The sequence below is a fragment of the Scomber scombrus genome, chromosome 10 (assembly GCF_963691925.1).
Source record: "Scomber scombrus chromosome 10, fScoSco1.1, whole genome shotgun sequence".
Classification (NCBI taxonomy): Eukaryota; Metazoa; Chordata; class Actinopteri; order Scombriformes; family Scombridae; genus Scomber; species Scomber scombrus.
Genome location: NC_084979.1, coordinates 1844626 through 1868639, shown reverse-complemented (window position 1 = coordinate 1868639; position 24014 = coordinate 1844626). Strand labels below are relative to the sequence as shown.

At 38.3% G+C, this 24014-nt stretch overlaps 1 protein-coding gene across 3 annotated transcripts in view; it reads right to left on the bottom strand.

Moving 5' to 3' along the window:
* Positions 1 to 2504: 2504 nt before the first annotated feature.
* Positions 2505 to 24014, bottom strand: part of LOC133987135 (paired box protein Pax-7-like) — a 59835-nt gene continuing 38325 nt past the window's right edge. For 2 of the 3 annotated variants that reach the window (XM_062426385.1, XM_062426386.1), the window contains exons 8-9: positions 7542 to 7806; positions 2505 to 2676 (exon numbers count right to left, since the gene is read on the bottom strand). In XM_062426385.1, the coding sequence (XP_062282369.1) occupies positions 2561 to 2676; positions 7542 to 7806 (381 nt within the window). In that variant the 3' untranslated portion in view covers positions 2505 to 2560. Of the gene's footprint in view, positions 2683 to 7541; positions 7807 to 24014 lie in introns of all 3 variants that reach the window. The other variant, XM_062426384.1, reaches the window with a different exon arrangement.

The window sequence follows — 24014 nt, the reverse complement described above, 5'->3', positions numbered from 1 at the left end:
CTTGTGTGCTTGTATACTGAATTGATCAAGACAACAGGTCAACACGGAGGAAATGTTGAGTTTACATTGACAGCAAATTAAGAGGAGCAGACCAGGAAACAGGGAGGCTTCTTACTAACATATTATAAAATATACCTTTACAAATCTCTGATATAAGCCTGCTTCTCTCTGCAGTTGAGGTACATAAAGAATTTATGGTATCTTCATTTATAGATATGCTCCACTGATTTTGTTATAGCCTCAAAGTTTTCTCTCAGCTCACTGTTGTATTGAAATGGGGCGTCTGTGGCTCAGGAGGTCCTCTAATCTAATCAGAAGGTCAGTGGTTCGATCTCTGACTCCTCCTGTCTGAATGTTGAAGTCCTTGGGTAAGATACTGGAACCCCAAATTGCTTCCGATGGTTGTATCTTGCTGCCACCAGTGTGGTGGTGAAGTGCTGTGAGTTTCAACACATTGACAGTGAGCTGAGAGGAAATGTGAGGGTTTCAGCACATACATAGACACAGCAAAATTAGGGAATGTATCTCAAACCATTCTCAACCAGATTTTAAATGTCAGGGGCAGATTATATAAAGTTATGCTCAGTATGAACATTCTGTGTGATTTCTTATTCAAAGGGAAATGATGGAATGGAAAGTAGGCTTGCCATAGTACTACCCAGTGGTTGTTTTTCCAATGATACATGAATGGAGCAGACATTAAATCAACACGAATCACAAGAAATGAAGATATAGAACAGAATTGTAATGATTGGTACCAAACTGCCTGGAGAAATGTCAGAGTGGAGGCTGATCCTCACACTGTGTGTCACACTGCTGCTCAGTCAGGAGATCATTTGACCTCCAACTATTTCCAAAGCTCTTCAGAAGGTCTCGCTGATAAGGATTGCAGTGTCACAACAGAAACGTCTCTTCAGGAATGGCTGAATGAATCCGTATCGGTCTGCTAAAGAGGTGTTCATCTCCCTTACACACACACACACACACACACACACACACACCTACACACACACACACACACACACACACACACATTCCTATAGGCTGATAGATTGTTTTGTCTTTTTAAGCTGCCAATATCTGCCAATGCCAATGCTGATATTCAGTATCTATAAAGTTCAAATCGAAAGTATTTCCCCAGAATATATTCTTCTCAAGGTGATTAGAAAACTCTTAAAAACTTTTTTAAAAAATGCTGAAAATCCAGTTTTTGTTGACCTCCAGTGGTTTAACCCATCAGTGAAGCTGCAGTGCTCAGAAGCAGTCATGAGTCGCCATGAAATCACATGTGTCTGACAGTAAAACTGCAAAAAGGACTAAAGAGATTAACATGGATGTGGTTCTATCAAGGTTTGTTCAGACTGAAAGGAGTTTGCACAATTGTATTTAATGTCGATTCAACAGTTTCAATGTATGCAAACAGATGTGAATTCACTGTTGGTGTCAGGAATTGAGGTAAAACATGTCCATTTGGATGGAAACTGTTTCAGCTTTAGAAAAACCCCAACTGTGATTAGTGTTCAATCTGAATGCATCATTACAGGAAGACTATAATGTTTAATAGGGCTGGGTATCATATCAAGAATGACAATACCAGTACCAATCCAAGTACCCTTAAAGTGATACTGATACCAACTGAGTACTTCATTCCATAACCATCATGTGAATAGAAGCATTAAATTGCATAAAATGCTACCACTCCTCCACATCTACATGATTAGATTTTGACACAAATGCATTTCAAAAGTCTTCAAATTATTAATATTTATTAATATTTAAGGCTTGTGTTGATTGGCTGTGAGCAAGTCCATCCAAATAGTCATATTTTCCAGCTCTGTGTACAAAAAGGATGGATTGCAGGTATCGTTTGACGGGAGATGTTTTGATGCTACTTGGTCGACACTTAAAATGTATTGAATACTGATACCTAGCCCTAATGTTTAAGTCAATTGTTTGCTGATCACAGAAGGGGAAGGAGGGATTTAGCTGGTTTCCTTTTGTTTCAGGGTTTCAGCGTAGATACTTTTGAAAACCACCTGAAATCACTTGTTTGTCCTCCTAACATGTAAACAGCATGACATCATCACTCCTTAATCAACATCTATCCCAGATTTCATGATTTTGGATGGCGGGTGACGCTCAGTCTAAATGGATTGGCTGAGGGTTCACATTGTAATTGTTTCTATATCCAGTAAAGTGAGATACACTGTCGCTGTGTACAATGTTTGATGCAATATGAACAACAAATAAAAATGTAAAAAACACACTTCACAATGTTCCTAACGGTGGAAATTGTCATAGTGGAGATGGTCCCATGGGGAATGCTGAACACTTGGACAGCTCAGTGAGTCACTCCTTAACCAGTGGAGAAACAGCAACATGAAATAAGGTATAAAAAAGCTAAATATCAGACATGATCTATGACACACACACACACAAACACACACACACACACACACACACTGACGCGCTCACTGGGAGATTTGTATGGATGGTAGCAGGAGGTGTGGGTTGTGCTGGTGACCAGGTGCCATGTTGTTTTAAATATGTTAGGTGAGTACTAGTAGGCCTGGCCGGTCTCGACCTGCAGCAGTCCCAGTACAGCTGAGTGGTCGGCCAGCTTCATCCTGCGCTGGCTGGACAGCCCCACGTTCTTAGCCAGGTAATCCACAGCAGCTGCAGAGGACACGAGACAGGAGGGAGTTTAGTGTTTTTATTTTGAAGAAGCATTTTTCCAGCCCTGTATTAAAGCTATATTATGTTTACACAGAGTGATATATTCACACAGCAGATGCCACGTTTTTATGAGTGTTCCATTAAATCAAATGGAAATATTTTTGGAGCCTTTTTAAAAGTGTATTTATCTTTTGGTCATATGTTGGTCATAAGTTTTGGGATCCCCACTAGAATTTAAACCAAAAAATATTAAAAAAAAAAAAAAAAATACATAATCTCTACAATAAATAAACAAAACACATACATCTGTAATACATCCTGTGTTGCATTTGCACATGATAATAAATGGTTTAATAATCTTCAGGCTAACAGATGAAGTGTTAAAGGATAATGCTGTTGTGTTAGTCTAATACTTCCTGACTTTCCAACTCTGTAGCTCTCAGTACGAAGCTCTTTAATCTTTAAAAATACAGCTCACAAATATATAGTTTCATTTATTTAAAAAGCTCAATCATTTACTAAAACAGCTGGTCGCTTTAGTAGTCAGCACATGTTACTCAAACTGGAGGAAATGGTGCATTTGCGGAAACTATTTCCAGTAGCAGATGAATCCATATTTGGTGCTCTGGTGAGTGTTTCTGGCAGAAGGATGGTGTGTATGGGATTAAGTCAGAATAAACTACAGTGTATGTGTGTGTGTGTGTGTGTTTTCATGGTGATGAAGGAACATGACACCCAGTGCAACAGTGTGACTCTGACATGTTTTTACAACCCTGTCACTTACATTCACTCATTTAAAAACGACAGCATGTGACGGCCCTCTGGCTCTTCCATGGCCCTTAGGTTTGTGCCCTGTCACTGGGCTGCTTTGTGTGTGTTTCTCCCATCAGTGTAAATGTGTGCACCTGGCCAGTCCATCCACAATTCATTTAGACATTTAGATTGAGCTATCCCCCATTCCTTTCTCTCTCTCTCTCTCACTTCATCACTATCTCTCCCCCTGGTACCACATGCTCTTTAATTTACACCATACAACACTACACATTTAGCCATCCACTCACCATCATCATTCATCTACTGACCGACCATTTCACACATTACATTCATATTTTTTTTGCAGTTTCTTAAAGAAAAAAAATATTATCAGATTTTTTGAAAAACTGTTTGTATTTCACTTTTTTTGTCAGTCTAAGATCCAGGTCATGACACGCATTATTAAACTTTATTATAGTTATGTTTAGGGACTGGCAGCACTTAGTTGAGATGGTTTTGGTTTAATTTTTTAATTATTTCTTTTTAATTTTTTAATCTGTTCTTTCCTTTGTTTTTAACATCAACTGTTTTGAATATATGTTCTTATTATTTATGTTTGTATTTTTTATGAGCTACTGGACACCCTAAGGGGATGAATAAAGTACATCTATCTATCTATCTATCTATCTATCTATCTATCTATCTATCTATCTATCTATCTATCTATCTATCTATCTATCTATCTATCTATCTATCTATCTATCTATCTATCTATCTATCTATCTATCTATCACAAACACTTGATTTTTATGAATAACCAAAGCTATGCTCTTTATCTAATGATTAGCACAATGCTTTGGTTGCCTATCGCTGACCACATGCAGGACTCTGGATGTGAACCCCAGTCTCTCATCTCAGTGTCCTGCATCTTCTCCAACAACCACCCTGATGTCCACCCTCTGACTTCACTGCACAATGTACATACAGTCATCACTTGTGAACATTATCCATGCAGTGAACAGGGAGCTTTACTGGGAAACATCTCAGTAGTACATCAATGTAATTTCCAGGAGACAGGGCCAGTTTTAAAAAAATGATGTGTTTTAATTGAGTTTTTGGACAACAATGCAGCTCTACATCACAGAGGAGTAAGATATATCAGGCTTTGATACACACACACAATACTGGATTGTTGATTTGCATCCAAACATGAGATTTGCTGACAATAAGAAGAATGTATAATATTTAAAGGCTTATCCTTTAACATGTATTGTGTTGTTGAATTGTTTGTCTGATCTGTGACTGACAAGAGAACAGCATGTCTGACACACAGAGAAAAGGAAGCAAACAGACAGACAGTCACTCAGACAGACAGTCAGACACACAGACAGACGGACAGACAGGTGGTCGGTTCTTTGAAAGCTGGCATTAAAGCTCAGCACACTGCTCTGCTCTGTCAGAGTGGTGGATGTGGGCCCTCCCTGGTTCAGTTAGTGATAACTTCTCTTTTATAGAGAGAGGAAGGCTGACAGCAGATGTGATGTGACATGGTGTGTTTGGGTGTGTGTGTTGTGGCTATCGGAGGGGTGCGGTGGGTGGTGGGGGGGGTGGAGATAAGTATGGCATGTCAGTTAGGATGCTAGTGTGCACAGAAAGGAAGCTGTCACTCTGTTCTGAGCACTGGGAGAAAGAAGAGCACCTATGGGTGGGCAGGTCTGTCTGCCAAGGTGCCAGTCACCCAGACAACTAGTGGGGGAGCAGTGTGTGTGTGTGTGTGTGTGTGTGTGTGTGTGTGTGTGTGTGTGTGTGTGTGTGTGTTTGTGCGTGTGTTTCACAGGGGTTTAGTGAGGCCCTCTCAAGGAAGCTGTTTTTTTCCTGTCAACCAGATTTATACCTTAAATCCCTGTTGAGCAGTCACACTGAGAGTCTTCTGCCTCCAAGATAGAGCTTGATAACACACACTAACACACATGCACACGCACAAACACACACACACACACACACACACACACACACACACACACACACACACACACACACACACACACACACACACACACTCACACAACTCAGCTATTTTGACAGTATGCACTTTAATCTGTCAGGTGCTTCCTGAATTAGAACAAGTGAAGAGTCAAATGTCTGAAGTTAAGTCAGTCTGCAGGAGGGGGGAGAGGTGGGGGTGGAGGTGGAGGGCCACAGCAAAGAGGGGATCATTTATGGCATCAGAGACATTTTCTTAAAGTAACATTTTTTAAACATATTACTGCTGTAATGTTGATTATCATCAGACAGGTGCACATTTTAAAGGAAAATCTCATTTTATTTTGATGAGTACATTGTTAAAAAAAACAACAATTAAGACCCAAGTTGTAGCAAACTGGAGTCATCCTTAAATGTCCAGAGGGATGTGTGGTAGCCCAGTTTCCTCAAGAATTATTGGAAGTCCACACCTCATGATTTACATCCAGTGCAGATGTTCAGTGTTAATGCTGACAAAGAGCATTTTTATAGCAAAGCAGGAAGCAGAGGTATGGATGTAACCACAGTCTTTCTCTAACATTAACCTTGTTGTAGTTGCCATGCTTAGATACTGTGTCAGATTCCATCATGTAGTAACTATACTGAGCAAGTCACAGAAAGGAAGTGACTCATGGTGCTTTTTTACATTATAGTGATAACATGTGACAGCTTGCAGAGTTCTTACAGGTTGTGAAGAGTAGAGGCTGAAGATGCAGTCAGTCACAGTCAGGTGGAGATGTGAGAGGAAGGACAGCAGACATGTTTCACTCAATACTGTCTGTACTAAAGTTCATTGATCCTTCATTGATCAGCTGACTACCTTCAGCACAGCAGGTCTCTTTAAATCAGAGCACAGAGTGGTAGCTCTGACAGTTCTGCAGTTATCAGAGTTATCATTGTTGTAGAAATATCTTCTAATATTATGATGTGATTTTGAGGCTGAACCCTTTTGGTTTTGAACATATTGTTAGATCTGGGGTTTTGCAGTAAACATAGAATACTTATTTTCCTTAAAGGTTTCAGATTCGGGGTATCTGCACATTTCTTTAGTCCAAATTTAATGACTTTTAACACCTTTTTAATACCATTGCTGCTGCAAAAGAATAGGACCAATTAGACGACTGTATACACAATTATGAGTTTTACTGAAATTGAAAAAAAGAGGCGAGAACTAGCAAACTTATTTCTGATACTATAATGATAAGTCATGTTATCATTTATATATGGATAACTTTATGTATTTATTCTGTATAAATTGTTCTTGTATTAAAACTGCTCAGCAAACAGTGGTGGAGGAAATATTTAGATCCTTTACTAGAGTAAAAATACTAATGTCACTCCAGTAATAGTATGCATTACCATGTTGTACGTTTATCAAGTACTCAATGCAGAACAGTAACACATGTGACTGTTGTGCTCTTACATAATATATTATGAGACATGATAATGCAAAAGTAGGATTTGACTGTTGTAGTGGGTTAAATGGAGCTCATGTTGAAGTCATTTAGGACTGTAACTAATGATTAGTTTCATTATCGTTCCAACTGCTGATTATTTTTTACTGTAATTAATAAGTTGATAAAATAATCATAAAATAATGATAATAATGATAAATAACATAACATTCACTCTGCCCCAGCTCACATCAAATTTAATACCTCGTACAATTCCAGACATTTTGAGACTTTATTAGACCTTGAATCAAAAACTAAATTTAAGACATTTTAAGACTTTTTAAGGATCCGTGGGGACCCTGAGATTGCACAATTTCATTTGAAGTCACATTTCTGTATCTTTGAGATGTTTTGGCACTAGGAGTTAAGCGGTGCAGCATTTTGCTCATGGTGCACTTCCAGAAACAAGCTCGAGCCAGTTTTTATGAATCTCAGCACATGGTGCAGTCAGGTACATTGTGCCCAGGTGGCTGAGTGCAAGCTGGCACAAATGTGTTGTGAGCTGAGATGCACTTGGGTGGGTATTGTTCTCTCTAAAAGACAGTGTAACATTTAATCACTCAACAGCACAACTCTACTTGAACTGTGTGAAGTCATGATAGAGTGTAAAGTGATCCTGGAAACAGCAGGACTTACTCTGGCCGTACTGACTGTACTGGTAGCCGGCTGCCACAGCGGGGTCCACGCTGTAACTGGTGGTGCTGTACGTGGGGGGGCAGTAGGACTGAGACGAGGGGAGGCTGTCCACCGTCTTAATGGAGGCCTCGGCCGAACGCTGGCTGCAGCTGGCTGAGATGCCGTTGGATGGAGAGGAATCCAAGGCGCTGTGGAGCGGTGAGATGGAGAAGTCGTGCTGCGGCTGTGAGGAGACTCCACCGGTGTTACTCAGGATGCTCATCACCTGCAAACACACAGGAACACATACTGTCAGCGGTAGTCACAATAGCCAGTATTTATTACACTACACAACAATAACTACAGCTAAAGATAAAATATTGTTTGGTCAAAATGATACAGGAGAAAAGAAGGCAGGTGTGTAGGAGGAAGTTGAAAAGAAGCTCCCACACACTGTCTCACTAGAGTTAGTTTAATTAGTTACAAAGTTTCGGGGACCGAAATGAGTATTTCACCTCCATCAGGAAAGAGATTAACCCTTACATACTGTTCATATTCTACACCCTCACAGTATGTTCTGGGTCAGTTTTGACCCTGTCTAAGAATCTCCTCATAAAAAGAGTCTATACCACATTTTGAACCACAGATGTGTTCAGAAAGCATCAATAGTGGATCTGACTGATCAATAAATGTTTGATTAAACCTTGATTCATGTTTCAGAGAGCAGAAAAAACATCTACTATCACACAATATCATGTCCTATTTTACCTAAGACGGGTCTAATTTGACCCAGAACAGCCTCAATGGACAAACATTTGTAGCATCTATACAAAAGTATAACATTTTAATATATTTTCATTATTGTGCATTTTGGGCCACTTTAGGAAAAGTCATTAAATATCAGGGTCAAAGACAATTGGGGTGTTTTAACAGCTGTCACATATCAAAACTGCTCAAACACTAAGGGTAAGGGTTAATATGAGCACCAACACCAACAACCATCAATACATCAAAAAGCACACATGTACAGTTATGTCACTAAATGTATGTGATGGGTCTCACTGATTGTATGATATGCACAGCAGCTCCTGACAGCATCATGAGCCACATCACAACATTCTCACTACACACTGCTCAGTATGTCACAGTGGCTAATCTACTCACATACATCAGTTGAACACACTTTTTGTCTCAGTGTATTCGCCTGTATTAAGAATGGATGGTGGAAAAGCCCATTGAAACCAGTTCTGAGCTCTTATTCTTGCTTCACCAAATAGAAAATAATGTATTTAAAAAAAAAAAAAACTACACACAAAAAACAACAAAAAACCATAAACACCTCCTTTCCATGTTGTCTTTACTTTTGAACTGCTTTCTGTCTGTTGTTAGTTTTTCAGTGATTAAGGGGCCTCAAAAAGCTGGCAGGCCTGTTAATGGTGCTACAGATTCAAAGAGAAAAGAGAGAGAAAAGGGGGGAAAGAGAGAGAACGAGTGGTAGAGAGGCATAGGTAGGAAACATGGAGAGGGGGAGAGGGGTAGAGCCTCAAGGACCCCAGGAGGTGTCAAAGCGTGACATGGGCGAGGAGGTGAGGGGGGGTTTCCAGCAGCCTGACACTTCTTTTCAGACCAACAAGGAGGTGGCCTGTCACTGCAGAGCGGCCCATTGTGTTGCTTGAAAGTGGAATTTATTCAAATCTTCATATTTAGCATAAACTCACTGACATCAATTAAAGGCACTTGGATCACCGGGTGAAATATTTGGACAACCATAATATGAGAAAGCACCAGGGTTCCTCCCAGTGACAGAGAGGAGCTGGGATATTGGAGCTGAGCTGTGTGCTCACTGAACAACTAACTGAGCTGTTTAGTCTTCATACTCTCAGGCCTGAGCTCACAGCAGCTGATATTGTGTAGAAGCTTTCAGCACGACTTCAACTGCTTTATTTTCTTAGTTCAACTTAAAGGCCATTAAAGAAAATGCTGCTAGTCAATGTGAACTTAGTGCTCTAGTGTTCTGGCTTATGAACTGTGCAAAGTGGCTTTCCAGTCATTTGTCAAAGGAATAGTTGAATGTTTGATCATTGCTGCAAAAAGAAACTTAAACTTGAAATGTGATGCTTTAGTATATTGAATGTATATGCATGTGTGTATCTAGTTTACAGAATGAGGAAATAGATTAGAAATCCTTTTTAATAAACAATAAACTCAGGTATAGTATCACCAATTATTACTCTTGTACATAATGTCACAATTATTGTAATTATATTAATGTAATAATGCTAATTTCCCCATTGTGGGACTCATAAAGGAATATCTTATTTTACCTTATACACAACTTTCTAACTGCCCCTTATGATGTGACTGTATCATTCTGAGTGATGTGATTTGCAAGGTTATTTATTTTATATGATATTCATATTCTGATGTTATTATGATAGATTTTTAGTCTGTTCCTTATTTTATTATGTGATAAAATATAGCTTATTTCCACTGTTGAGAGTACCAGATTTAAACCTTAATGAAGATCCTGTGATGTTGAAACTATTCTGTGTGGGTTTTTTTTTACACAACTAAATAAAGAACTCCCTTTTTTCCTCTTTTTTTCTGATTCAAACATATGAGTTTATGGATGAGTGATAGGAATAAATAAATGTACACTTCCTTTTCCAACACGTAAAGTTTAATTTGTGTTGTTTAAGAGAATGTTTTTATAGAGATTATTGTATATGTTTATTGTTTAATTCAGTTTATTGTTATTCTTGTTTTAATATTTTATTTCAATCTATTTATTTTTATTTTTACACTGACTAACTGGCTTAAATACATCTACCAGTTAATAAGTGATTAAAATAGATCATTTACATTTGAATCTTTATTCATTGTTGTTGTACATATGCAGCCAGTGTTCACGCCTATAGTTACATGAATGTATAAACACACAGATATACTTCAGAAGTGTGTTAGATCCATAGAAAGTCTCTTCAGCACAATATTTTCATTTTCATGATTTTGCTCATTAAGTAAGGACAGCATGGATATCACACTAGGTATATAGTATAAGTATATAAGTAAGTATACAGGTGGTTCAATGACTAGAGTGTTGAGCAGCAAGTTTTCCTGATGCTTAGTGATAGTTATCCTCCTACAACCTACCAGCTACATGGTAGTATGAAGTAGTATGAGGAAGTGAGCTGTTTATGGATTCTGATGCTTGCCTGTATGTATTGCTACTGCTTCCTCTTCAATATCTCCTACACTTTGACTCTGGTTCTCTGTGCCTCAGCCTCCATGAAAGGATTCAGTCTCTCTCTTCCTCCTTCATCACTCAGCTCAGACTGCTCATGGTGCACGTTTTGCACCTGCTGCAGATTAGGTGGTGGTGCAGCTACTGCAGCAAACATGTTTGGGAGTTTAGAACATTTTTCTGCCTCCAGCTCCAAAGAGCACTTTTTCTGTGCCTTCTTTGCATTTTTTTCACTCCCTTACTTTTGCTCTGCTTCTGAATCATCATTCATTCTGTGTCTGTCTCTGTGTCTCAGCTTGAGAGGGGGAAGAGTGTGGGCCAAAGGACCACATCATAGAATGTGATTGGGCAGATATCAGATCGTGTGATCTCCCTCTGCATCAGCCCAGCAGGAGATTTGCTAACTACAAAGTTTTGTTTGGTTTGTTGCTTTCTGTGCTTGGTCTTTTTTAATGTTGTTACTTACAGATATTGTAGCCAGCAGTTAATGAAGGGCTTCTTAAACATTCTCACAAAAAACACAGTGACCAAAGGAGTCTAAATGTGTGCACAGCAGAATCTCACATCCAGTCAAACTACTGTCAGACAGCAGGCACACCTGTGAGGAGTCTACTTGTTGGAGCCATTCACATGAGACAGCTGTCATCATGTTTCTCACTGTTAGCACACATTTAACTGATCAATTAGAGAATTGATCTGAATTACATTCAATTATCTGCAAATAAAAGTATCAGCATAACTTACTTTGCAGTAATAATATTGGGTTACAAGTTAAAGATTCAGTATGCAAACTTCCATACAGGACAGGATTTATGTGTATAGTTTATAAGTGAGAAATGAAAAGGTGGGTTATATTGAGATTGTGCACATCACTGTGGTGCTGGTGATGTATCTCCCAGATCTGAGCCTGATGAGTAAAATGATGCTGATGACATGTTAAAGATGATGACCAAAACAGACCCATCCTCATGTTGAGTATATACTGTAAGTGGTAGAGCCTGACCAATAAGATCAGCCAATATTATCCTGATATCGGTCCACTACAGATATTTTAGTATCTGCATGTATGGTATTTTATGTATATTTTACATTTTATGTTTATTTGATCCCTTTACTTAATCTAAGTTTAAATACAAATATATGTTAATATGATTATTTTAGAGATTGTGTATTGTATATTTTATTTTTTTTTATTTTTTTGTCACTTCACCATTACAAGGCTACTGTTTGTCAATTTTGAATTTCCCCGTCGGGGGATCAAGAAAGTGTACCTTACCTTACCTTGACCACATTTAAACCATCACTGCAAAACAATGTGTGTTTATGTATATATTCTGTATATATAAGATCGACAGTCGATATATTGATATCAATATTTTTTTAACTCACTAACAACCATATTGGCATTCTCCAAAAGTCCAATATCACTCGGGCCCTGGTATGTAGTTCAACTATGCTGCTGACCATCCTGTCAGCTGTTGTATAAATGTGTGAAGGGGTATGAATGTATCTGTATACAGATACAGAATGAAATTGTAGAGATGATGAATAGAGAGTGAATAAGATATAATAGATATAAAGCTATATTTGAGTTAAGGTCATCTTCTCACTGACCAGATGAAAGCCAGTGAAAAGTCACTAAAAAAAGCACAGACAGAGATAGACAGAAGGTGGATGAAGTGATAAACCTCCAGGTCAAACAGTGTGAGGAGTGTTTAAAAGATGAAGAGATGAGAGGAGGACAGAGGTGTGCAGATGTGCCACAGTTATCTCTGTGCCACACACTACCATCTCCCACATTCCAGTCTATTACTACTACTTAAAACACACTCAGCTGGTGCAAAAACACTCTGTGAATCATTTACTGTATCAGTTGTCTTTTTTTTTTTTGATCTTCCGATCTCTCATGACCTGTCAAAACAGCATCTATATCCCTGTTTGTCTGTTTAATCAAATGTGAGTTTCTTAATGGCTCAAGATTTTGCAGATTTTGGAGCATTTTCTAAATTTACACAGAATTTTGAACTGTGACGTCTCAAGCTATAGTGTTATATTACAGCTTTAAGCCTTGTATAGAAATGATATCATATCAGTTTCATATGAGTTACGTGCAGGTTTGGGAAAGTTACTTTGGAAATGTAATAGTTTATAGATTACTAGTTACACTATTTAAAATGTAATAAGTAATGTAACTACTTCAATGACTTCATCAAAGTCATGTAACTTATATAAGTCCAGCTGTTTTTCATGGATACTGACATGATTTATAAGAGAGATCATTTCTTATAAAGAAGATTTATCTCTCATTTAAAATGTATTCATTAGTTCATGTAGATTTTGGAATATAAAATAAAGATATTTGATAAGAAAGTCAAAAGTCTGACATGAGCTTAATTGGTACTGTGACACCATTTAAGTCCATGTGTGTTCCAAATAAACCCACGTATTGATTTATTTACTACATATAAAAATATATTGATTTCAAAGAATTAAAAACAGTAATATATGTATTCAGTTACATGTTAAATATTACACAATGAGGAATATCTTAAAGGTGTGACTTGAGATGTAACCATCAACATTTTCATCAGTAACTGTCATTTAATGACACATTGTTTTTCTCAGTAACTGGAACAGATTACACTTACATTTATGTTGTAATTAAATTACATAACTCTGTTACATGTAACTAGTTACTCCCCAACAATGGTAATGTGCTCAGAACCATCAGTGGTTGGGACCAATCAGCATCCTATGAGGGTTCTAGTGTGATCTTGTGAATCCAGCTGGCTTGCAAAGTTAGATGGTGATAGAAGGTGATAGACAGGTGGTTCATCCAATCACCTGTCAAGTATATTTTCAAAGTTCTCCAAACAGTTTCCATCGACAACTTGTCAGATGGTTCTGTGAAACAAACCGTCTGGTGTGTCACGTTAGTATCTCATCACAAACTATCAACAAAACAAAAAGCATGCAATGATTTATTTTAGTGGCCATAGCACCAACAAATGTGTATATTTCTGCTCAGCTGTTAAGATCATTTGAAACTTAGCTCACACACTTCTGAGCTGGCTGAATTCCAAAATGGTGACCTAAAAGACTGTTGGGGATTTTAGGGGCCTTATTATGAGACCTACATCAGGTAGTGTAGGTGCAAAGTAGAAGATGCTTGTCAGATTATTGAAGAGGATTATTGAAACCTCCTCCCTTCACACCAGTCTGATGGTGGAAATCTGAAAGTTACAATTCTTGTTACTTTTTTTTTTTTACAAAGCAGACAATGTTGACATTCTCGCCCACTTCACACAGTGATTGGCCAGGTATGTGGAGGTGTGACAGTAAACATGGTTTAAACCTCTCTCTCCAGATCATTTCTATTTTCTACCCAAAACTACTTCCATCACTTTACAAATGAGTGCAAAACCATGGATGGACCTTCTGATGTTTTTTCTACGACAAAGGAAATAAAGTCATGATGATTGAAAATGATTCCACAGAAACACACCAAGGATTGAATGATCTGTCAAGCAGTGAAGAATTACTGCTGTCACATATGAAAAATGCTGGACAGGTGACTGATAGACACCCCAACAGGATGTGTGTGAAAGGGAACATGTGTTATCATCAGGGTGTAACTGTAATACCAGGACTAATATGGTATGCTGGCCGATAACAAATGAGTAACAGCAGCAGAGAAATGTCAAAGATGTGTTTGAGGTCATTCAGAAACAGAGTCACACTGGAAAACATCTCGCTCGCTACATATCATGATTACTATTGTTTGATAACCAAATTAAAGGGATCTTATCCAAAAACTGAACAGGTGGAAGTGTTGACATTTTTTAAAAGTAAAGTCAAAACCTACCTGCCCAGTCTTGCTTTAGATGATAAAAATGGTTGTATTGTATTTGTTTTGATGTTTTAAATTTTGGTTCTACTTTATTTTATGCTATTTTATTATTATCATTCTATAAGTTTGATCTGATTTTTAATTTTACTCATGTTTTTTTTTGCCTTTTAATTTCTTTTAAACCTAGTTTTACTTTTCTTTTGTCTTTTTAATCTATTTGAACCTCATTTTTAGTCTAATTCAACTTTTTCTCTTATTTTTTCTTTTCTTTTTCTTTTTTTAATTTGATTAAATGTTACATTTTAATCATCCTTAATTTCTCTTGCATGCATTTGTCTCAGTTGTTGTCTTTTAATTTGTTCTTTGTTTTTGTTGTCTCATTGTTTTATTCCTTTTCTGTCTTTTTATCACCTTGTACTTTGAACTACACTAGCCTGTATGAAAGCTGCTATACAGTATAAATAAAGTTTTATTGATTGATTGATTGAAAAATATCAGATGCTACATTTTTAAATGCTATTTCCTCAAATAGCAGTATCAGTCCTGTCCTGAAATAGCCCGTATCATCAGTGTGTGTGTGTGTGTGTGTGACACTGAGAGTTCATTTACTCTTGATGTTAACTTTCTACAGCACATAACTGTATAATATTTGCATCTAAAGCATATGTTGCCTCATTGTGATTTAGCCCAAAGTGTCAGGTTGAGCCTGTGTTGTGGGCGGGTGCAGCAGCTGGGATTAAGGCTGATGTGGAGATGGTGCTGGCGTTCTACACGATCTATCACTGTCTTCCATGGAATTGTAAGTCAGACAGTAATTGCAAAGCACATTGAGCATGTCAGTGTTGAATGCTGAATATCTGATGCAATCAGAGGTGATTATGAGATCAGCTAATGCTATTTCCCTTCAAGCAGATGTGTTTTTGCGTCAGAGGCCATAATCCTGAAAATCCCAACTCCCCCATCAATCATGAAAAAATAAATCAAATGTCATTCATAACAATTTTGTTATGAGGAGGACATATTTAAATATGTAGAGCTGCAACAATAAATAAAACATCCTGAGCCTGACTGAACTAAAATACAAATATCCTATAGAAAGTTGATGAACTGAATGATAACCTGAGACGTTTTACTACTGTACATTGAAAGCTGCAGTAGTTTGTAACCAGCAAATCATTCAAGTCAACTGAAATCAAACTGACAGAACAGCCTCAACTCAAGCTCTACTAACTCACATGTTCCGGGGCTTTCACACAAATTGTCAAGTTTCATTTGCAATCTCAACTTTTAGTGATGAAGTCATGAAGATGCTCTGATAATGGAGAGTTTGCTGCTGCTGCCTCCATTGTTTACACCAAAAACAATAAAAACCTTGAACAGCTTAGGAAAAAAATAGTAAGTGGACCTTGAGTTTAGAAAGGTTAAGCTACACACAATGAATTGCTGTCATATTATACATGGTCAAATAGTGGTCCTGGCCTTATTACTGGAGACAGGCTTTTATTCCACAGCACTAAATCTATCACTCAAATATTTACTATACTGCAATGCTCAGTCACTTACCGACCACAAAGGCACATTTTTATTTGTTTAACATTTAGCTGTTAATAATTTCACTAATCCCTGCACATATGTTTCACATTAAAATCAAGGCTTAAATGGCACAACCTCTGGCTTTCCTGGTAGGCTTTTTACTCTTGTATTTTTATAACAGCAAAGCAGAGATGATTGTAATTGATGAGAGAATAAGAACAGTGTCACTGTTAAATAGAGAAACTCTCTTGATGTATGGAGTCTGAGACTGTCGCCAGAATAATAAGAGACATTTAATTAGAAACAGTGTTTAATCATACTGTAATTCACTGATAGCTTCATCGATTTTAAAAGCTATAGTTTTTGAAAAATAAAAATAAAAATAATACAAAACAGCTGGCTTTTGCCAACATATACTATCTGACCAATCAGAGCTCCTGCAGGAGAGACTCCTGCAGGATGTCTTGAACTTTCAGTTTCAAGACATATGATAGGCAGACACTTTTTAAATGTTATACTTATACTCTTTTTTCTTCCATTTTAAAATGCAATTTTTAATAAAAGACAGAATAATGATACAACATCATTAATAGTCAAATTGAATTGATTTAGATTGTTTTCTTTAATCTATTTTTAATTGGTCAGTGCATGACTGTAGTTAAACACAGTAAAAGTCTCCAGTTACTGCTGTTGAAATGTATCAAGAAACTATTACAATATGAGCCCTTATAATACAGCTCACTGTTTTTACCTGTGCTTTAATTAGACCTCTATAGAAAATCTACAATAACCTCATCCTCAGCAACAATAGACTCAACCACGGCTGAAATGTTTTCCTACGTGACACATTTTCAATAGGTACTAATACACGCTTTCCAGGTAACAATTTCGTGTAGCAGTACATACACATTTGGGCATTTTCTTTATGTGAGAACAATGAATAGTTAAATGTTCCTGCTCCTGCAAGGGTTAAATCTCTCTTCATGGCTCACATCCAAGAGGGGGTTACACTTATACTCTTACAGCTTATAGGGAGAATATTCACTACTCCAATCATCTTCTTATTTTACACCCTCTGCTCCTCACTAACAACCCCCCCCCCCCCTTTCCTCCTCCACCTCCTCTACATCTACTCCAAACTAACTGCTAACCTTTAATGATTTCGGGCCAAGTGGCTCTTTATCAGAGCAGGCTGGGGTCAAGGCAGATGATGGAAGCGAGCAGGAGCTGTTTGCTCAAGCAGCAGGGAGTCGACACACTGAGGGATGTCAGGTCAAACAGCAGCTGACAGTGTTAATATCTGCTCTTCCTTACTATAATGACATGTAAATAAACAGAGAGATGGCTCTCAGCTGGAGGCTGACAGGCAGAGCGCTGCTGGAAACAGCAGGCAGCTGGGCCCTGAACGCTTCACACAGACACACAGAAATGCGCTTTCAGACTGACACACTGTGCAGTGCAAATATCTATACTTGATGTGTGTGTGTGTGTGTGTGTGTGTGTGTGTGTGTGTGTGTGTGTGTGTGTGTGTGTGTGTGTGTGTGTGTGTGTGTGTGTGTGTGTGTTAGTGGTGGTGTCTTGTTTTGCATTGTCTTTACCTTGTAATATCCAAAGTTATTGATAGTATATTACATGAATTCCTTTAGAGATGTAACATAGGCAACGTGGTCCTGTTCCTGCACTGTTAGTTTGGTCTTATTTTGTAGCCTTATAAACAACTATGAGAGCATCATTCACTGGTTCAGGAGATGTGGTTAATGCAATTAATGCACATCAGAGGACTTTTAATTTTAGAATTTGTGCCTGTTTTTAAAATTGTTATATTCTATGAATGCCAATCTCCAGAAGATAATCATTTTGGTAACATCCTGACAACCTATCTAGCATCACTATCAGGTCATCTCTCCTAAACTGAACCACTGGTCCATATTAGTGACATCTGCTGAGGAGGAGAAAATTGGAAGGTTGGATGACCTTTGATCTAGTGTAATGTCTTATGTTTAACAGACAGATAATGATCAAGATTACTGACACTCTGACCTCTCAGATGATCCTTTTCAATATTTATTATTACATGATGACCAGTGCCATTGTGACCATATGACCATAGTGTATTGTATTTAGTGTTGTCAGTGTTTTGTAAGGTCGTATTTATTTCAGAGGATATTCTCTTCTTCTGAGTTCAAAAACAATAAACTGTGAGCTCTTCACAATATCAGCTCCCTATTCTACCTCATATCTAAGGACATCAATCCTTTTCTACTCTAGTAATAAACACATAGTATTGCAAATACCCTATATAGTATGTATATAGTATATTGTGCACAGGCCTCTACCAGAAGCTTTAGAGGACAGCAGTGAATATATGATGGGTCTATATGCTCAGGGCTGCAGACACAGTCAGAGGAAGACATCCACAGTGGATGTACAAGTAGAGCTGAGAATCCTCACATTATCTGCTCTGCTTTAGACCTTTTCATCCTCCGGGGTTGTGTTAGTCACACAAGATGAATGTAAATCACATTCCCATATATTTGTCTGTTTAATTGTGAATTCAGCAGCAGCACACATCATCTGTGGAGAGGATGTGACACCCGTACACATATGGCCTTACATTTACATAATGCTTCCATTTGTCCACAGCCAGTGTATAATGCAGCTTCCTATTGATGGTGGTGGGGGTGTAGGGCAGGAGAAGAGGAGGAATGGGAACATGTGGACGAGTGAAAAATGGTGAGAAAAATCCAGGTAGGAAAAAGAAACCTGGTTAGCTGAAGTCTACTAACAGCTAAAACCAAGAGAAGTCCTGGTACAAGGATTCATATTCAATGATGAATGCTAAACTAAGACAGAGATGTGAAGATTTTCCCTCTGGCCAATCAGAATCAGATATTCTCTATCGTGGCACATATAAATTGATCACATAAATGAAGCAGCAGATTGAAGTTCCATGTTGTAGTTGCAGGCAATCATCCAAAGGTGCTTTAACACATTTCTACACACCCAGAGCTCCATTTAGTTTCCAGGAGAGGAAAAAAAAAAAATTCTACAAACATCCCATTAGTGGATATGATTTAAATTCCTCTGCTTTCTGGCATCTTTCTTGAGTAGGTCTTCTCTTTTATTTATTTATTTACAATAAAGCTCCTTGCTTTGCTTCTTGCCAAACTGAGTCTGTTTTTCAGACGATTTCTAATTAACAGCAACCCCCCCCCCAACCCCCACTCTACTCCTCAGTATGGGAATGATGTAAATATATGCGCTCATCCTTTTTGATTTGTTGACATGGGAGTGTGCCAGTTGACAGCGTGCCCAGTCAAAGGGCTTAATACTACAAATTTTAATAGCAGCTGAGACTAATATTAGGCGCTGCACTCATTGACATTCAGGTGAACACAGCCGTGTCAACACACTGGGAGTTGAGGGGCTGCAGGAGGATGGGCACAGGAATTGGGGGTGTTTTTATTTTTTTGTGTGGGGGAGGGGCTTGAGGTAGAGAGATGTCACAAACCAATTTTTTTTTTTTACCCCCCCTCAGTGTCTGGCAGCTCTCTGTGTGCCCAGGCTTCTTGATTATAATTCAACACATTCGGTCATTGATTTTTAAAAATTGGTTACTGTGTTAATGGACGTGTACTGTATGTGGTAGTGGTGCAGGGGGTGGGGGGCAGTGTGAGAAGAGGCCCACCCCCCCCCACCCTCCCATCAGCACATCCCCACACCCCCACCTCCTTATCTCAGGCCGACAGTTGTCAGGAATCACGAGCAGAGGCCTGAGTTAGCGAGGCAGGCAGGCAGGCCTGGGGATATGGATCAAAGAGACAGAGCTGGAGAACCAAAGCAGCTCTGATCCCCCTACACTGAAAGCCACTCTATTCTATCCTTACTTGCCCGCTCTCTCTCTCTCCCTCTCTCTCCCTCTTTCTCTCTCTCTCTCCCTCAACCCGACATCAAATAGCGAGCCAGAGAGCTCCACCATTCCAAAGCAGGCTAAATCTTCCTCTCACAACAAACTAGGGAGAAAATGAGAGTGTGAGAGGAGAAATGTGTTCTTCTTTACTGGTGTGATGCATTGATGTGTTGGGGTCACTGTGGAAAGTAATAGTTTCATCTTCAGTGCCAGGTCACTAAGTTGTCTGACCTGACAAAAAGGGATTATTGATCCAGCATCACTGGCTGTCTGAGTGGGGGAAAAAAACTCCTCACCACTCAGAAGGCTCACAAGCAAAATAGATTTATGGGAATTTGTCAAAAAGTGTGGTTGAAATAAAAAAAAAAAGAAGTAAAAAACGCTTTATTTTTTTCAGGCTTTTTGAGGCAGGAGGGAGGTTGTAACAACACTGATGATGAAGCTGTGAAAAGGCTTTCTATTTACTCATGCAGTGCCATCACAGAGATGGCATTTCATACTGTCATTTTGTCTTTCTGTCAATAAGACTTGGAATTGGCTGCACTCTCCATCTCCACATGAAAGTCATCCTCTAATTCTTTCCCATTCAATTTCAGAGGAGGCACAGAAACGGCTTGTGTGAATTACATTCCAAATGCAATATAGCTGTTTCAAATTGAATTATTGCCTGTCAGACGTACAGCATATGGTCTCCCTGCAAATTTGAAGTGGGATCTAAGGAAATTCGCCCTACATTGTTATCGCATGTAAATGCCTGGGAACATGATGAAAGGGTCAACAGCAGTGAACCCATAATGGAAAAGCTTGAGCTGGAACTCAGAGCCATTCAGAATAGACTGAGAGGACAATAAACACAGAACGCAGCAGCATTCACTGCAGATGCATTTCATGTCAGGGATGAATACCATTTCAATCAAATGAATTTACTGGAGCTGTATTGATTTCAATTTGATGGGATTTCCTCCACAGTGAACTCATATGATGTGTTCTGTCCTAACAGTATATATACATATAACAGTGGAGGGTAAAAGCACTCCTGCCTTAAGCTCATAAATATGTCTGAAATCTTTGCAAAATGGTGCAGCCTTCTCAAATGTTACCATTTGAAACAAATAAAACGGTAGAAAATGAGAAACAAAATACATGATGATGATGGATAATTTGAAGATTTGATCTATACGTAGGAGGTGCTGCAGCAGAGGAACACACTCCCCCAAAATGGTTCTACAGGAAAAGTATAATAATAACAGTCCTGGCAGAGCAGCTATATTTTAATCTCTTCAAACCTGATTTTCCCTTTAAATTTGCTTCTCAGTATCATCAAAGTTATAAACACAATGTATGACAGCCTTATATATAAATAAACTGCATGTAATCTTTTCACTGCATCATATAAGCCACTGTATATGAATGCATTAAATGAAATGTTCATATTGAAATCATGTGTCTAGTTTTATTTAATATAGACTGAAAATCAGAATTGCCATTTATTTTCTCAGCTTGACAATTTGTTCATGTTAACTGATTTATAAATGGAGGCGGGTCAGTTTATTCTATCCAATCAGAAGCAAGGCTAGTAGCCATCCAGCTGACATCATCTCAACATCATGAGTTTTTCACAATGATTGAATAAAGATTTAGTTTGAACTAAACTTATCATCAGTTTTAGCCATTTTAGTAGCTCTAGAGCATCATTCTGATTGGCCATCATTTTATTCATCCTGCCTACAAAGCTCTTCGCTCATTTTTTGCTGGGGCCCTATAAACGTGAAAGTCCATGACTGACTGAGTGACTGTGTACCTGAGTGATAAGGTTATACCATTGGACGGCCAAATGCCGCCACTTCCTGTATCTATTTCAAATTAAAAGCCCTCTTGTGTTTGAGCTGGTCTTGTTTTCTCCGACCAGCAGGAACAGCCTTATTAGAACCACAGGAAGAGCAGCTGATGTGGGCCACGATACAGAGATTTGGAACCAGACTTTATTTTACATACATTCGCTCCTGAAATTTCTAAGTTGAAATAGAATTTAAAATAACATTGTTATTGTTTGTATTGATTGATGCATGAGTGGTTTGTCAATATGAGGAGTAAAGACGTGAACGTGCAAGGTAAGAAGATAATAAGGATGAAAAAAATCAAAAACCTCTCAGTGAGATATTAAAGGTAGTTGGTTTGACAAAACCAGTAGTTGGAAGCAGGTCAACACATGAAAACTAGAAATCAAACTACGTGGTAGAGTTTTGTGGATGAGCAGAATATCATTTACATGGTGAAGAAGAAGGAACAGCTCATGAGTCAAAGCATAGCAGCGCATCTGTCCAATATGGTGCTTCTGTTATGGTTTGGGCACGTGAAAAGAAGCATTAAACTGTCTAAAATGTCACCACTCCTCCACTTCTAAATGATTCATTTTTTACACAAATGCATTTTAAAAGTCTTCAAATGATTAATATTTATTAACTGAAGAATGCTTGTGATGATTGGCTGTGAACAAGTCCATACAAATAGTCATATTTTCTAGCTCTGGGTACAAAAAGCATAGATTGCAGGGATCGTTTGACAGGAGATGTTTTCCATACTACCTGGTATTGATTTATTACCTTTAAAAGTATCGAGTGCGCATTCCCAGCTAATGAAACTGACACAGTGGCATTTATTGATGATTTCACTGAGGTAAACAGTACAGGAGCATTCATTTTATTTAATTTTATGTGGAGGTAAATTGAATAGCAAAGTTACTCTTTGTGTCACATCTAAAACACAAAGTCAAACATCTAAGTCGAGAATAATAATAAGAATGTATATAGTGGATTCCCGCAGTGTGGTAATCCCTAATGTAAACCAGTGCTGTGTTGTTTAGGCATGGAGAAGGCGGCCATGGCTCTTGATACATATGCAGGTTTCTTTTTGTAGCATTAAGCCTCGACACAACGATTAATAAACATATGAGCTGTAGAAAGAGCTCTGTTATCACCAACTCTCCAGCAACAACGGCAAATCTCTTTTTTGTCACCAAATCCTCACGTCTCTCTTCTCATCAAAGAAAAACAGGAGGAAAAGAAAGTCAACTGGCGCCGAAAAGCAAAATAAAAACTGCCAATAAAATATGTAAAAATAGAGTAATTGCAGACAAATGTGGTGTTGAATTTGAACTCTATATAAACACCATTTCAATCTTATTTACTGCACGTTAGGAGGATGTTGTGGGTTTTTTCAGGGTGGGCTGCACTGTCTGGTGTTTGTGACTAACTGCATCAAATTTCATCTTCAGCCAGTGATGCATTGACATTCTGCCACACACACAACAATCCCGCCTGACAACACAAGTCCAGTCTCATTTTGAATGGTTATTGTTCAAAGAGAGCAGGACAGGAGAACGCAGGGAATCCCTCCCTCCTGCCAACTCTTTGTGAATGAAACAAGCTGTGTTTACATCGAGTAATGACTGATTTAAAGTGAGGACTCTGCACTGCATGATAAACTAACCCTGTTACCACACAGGAACACTGACATTAGATGATTCTGTAAAAGCCTGGATTTTGTTCAGTGGCAATGTTTTAATGTCCAAAAACTGTCGCTGTCTAATATCTGTGCATGGCAACCACAGCATGGCCAAGGTTAGGGAAAGAGTCATCTCAGAACCTGCTGGCTATCTGTCTCATGACGGTTTAAGAGCCCTGTACAACAATAACTATAACTACAATCATCACTATAAATATATAGTTTTGAAAAAAACCTTTAACTGGATGGTAGAGTCCACGTCATAACTATAAAGACAATGACTGTTTAGATGATATCGTTGGTATCACTTTCGGGACAATTAGATGAACGATTGAAACACTGACAGCCAATCAAAACCCTTCTCCTAAACCATATTGCACAACAACATCTCCATCCAGCCTGACATTTCCAGTAAAATTTCAAATCTGCAAATATATCATCTTAATTATGAGA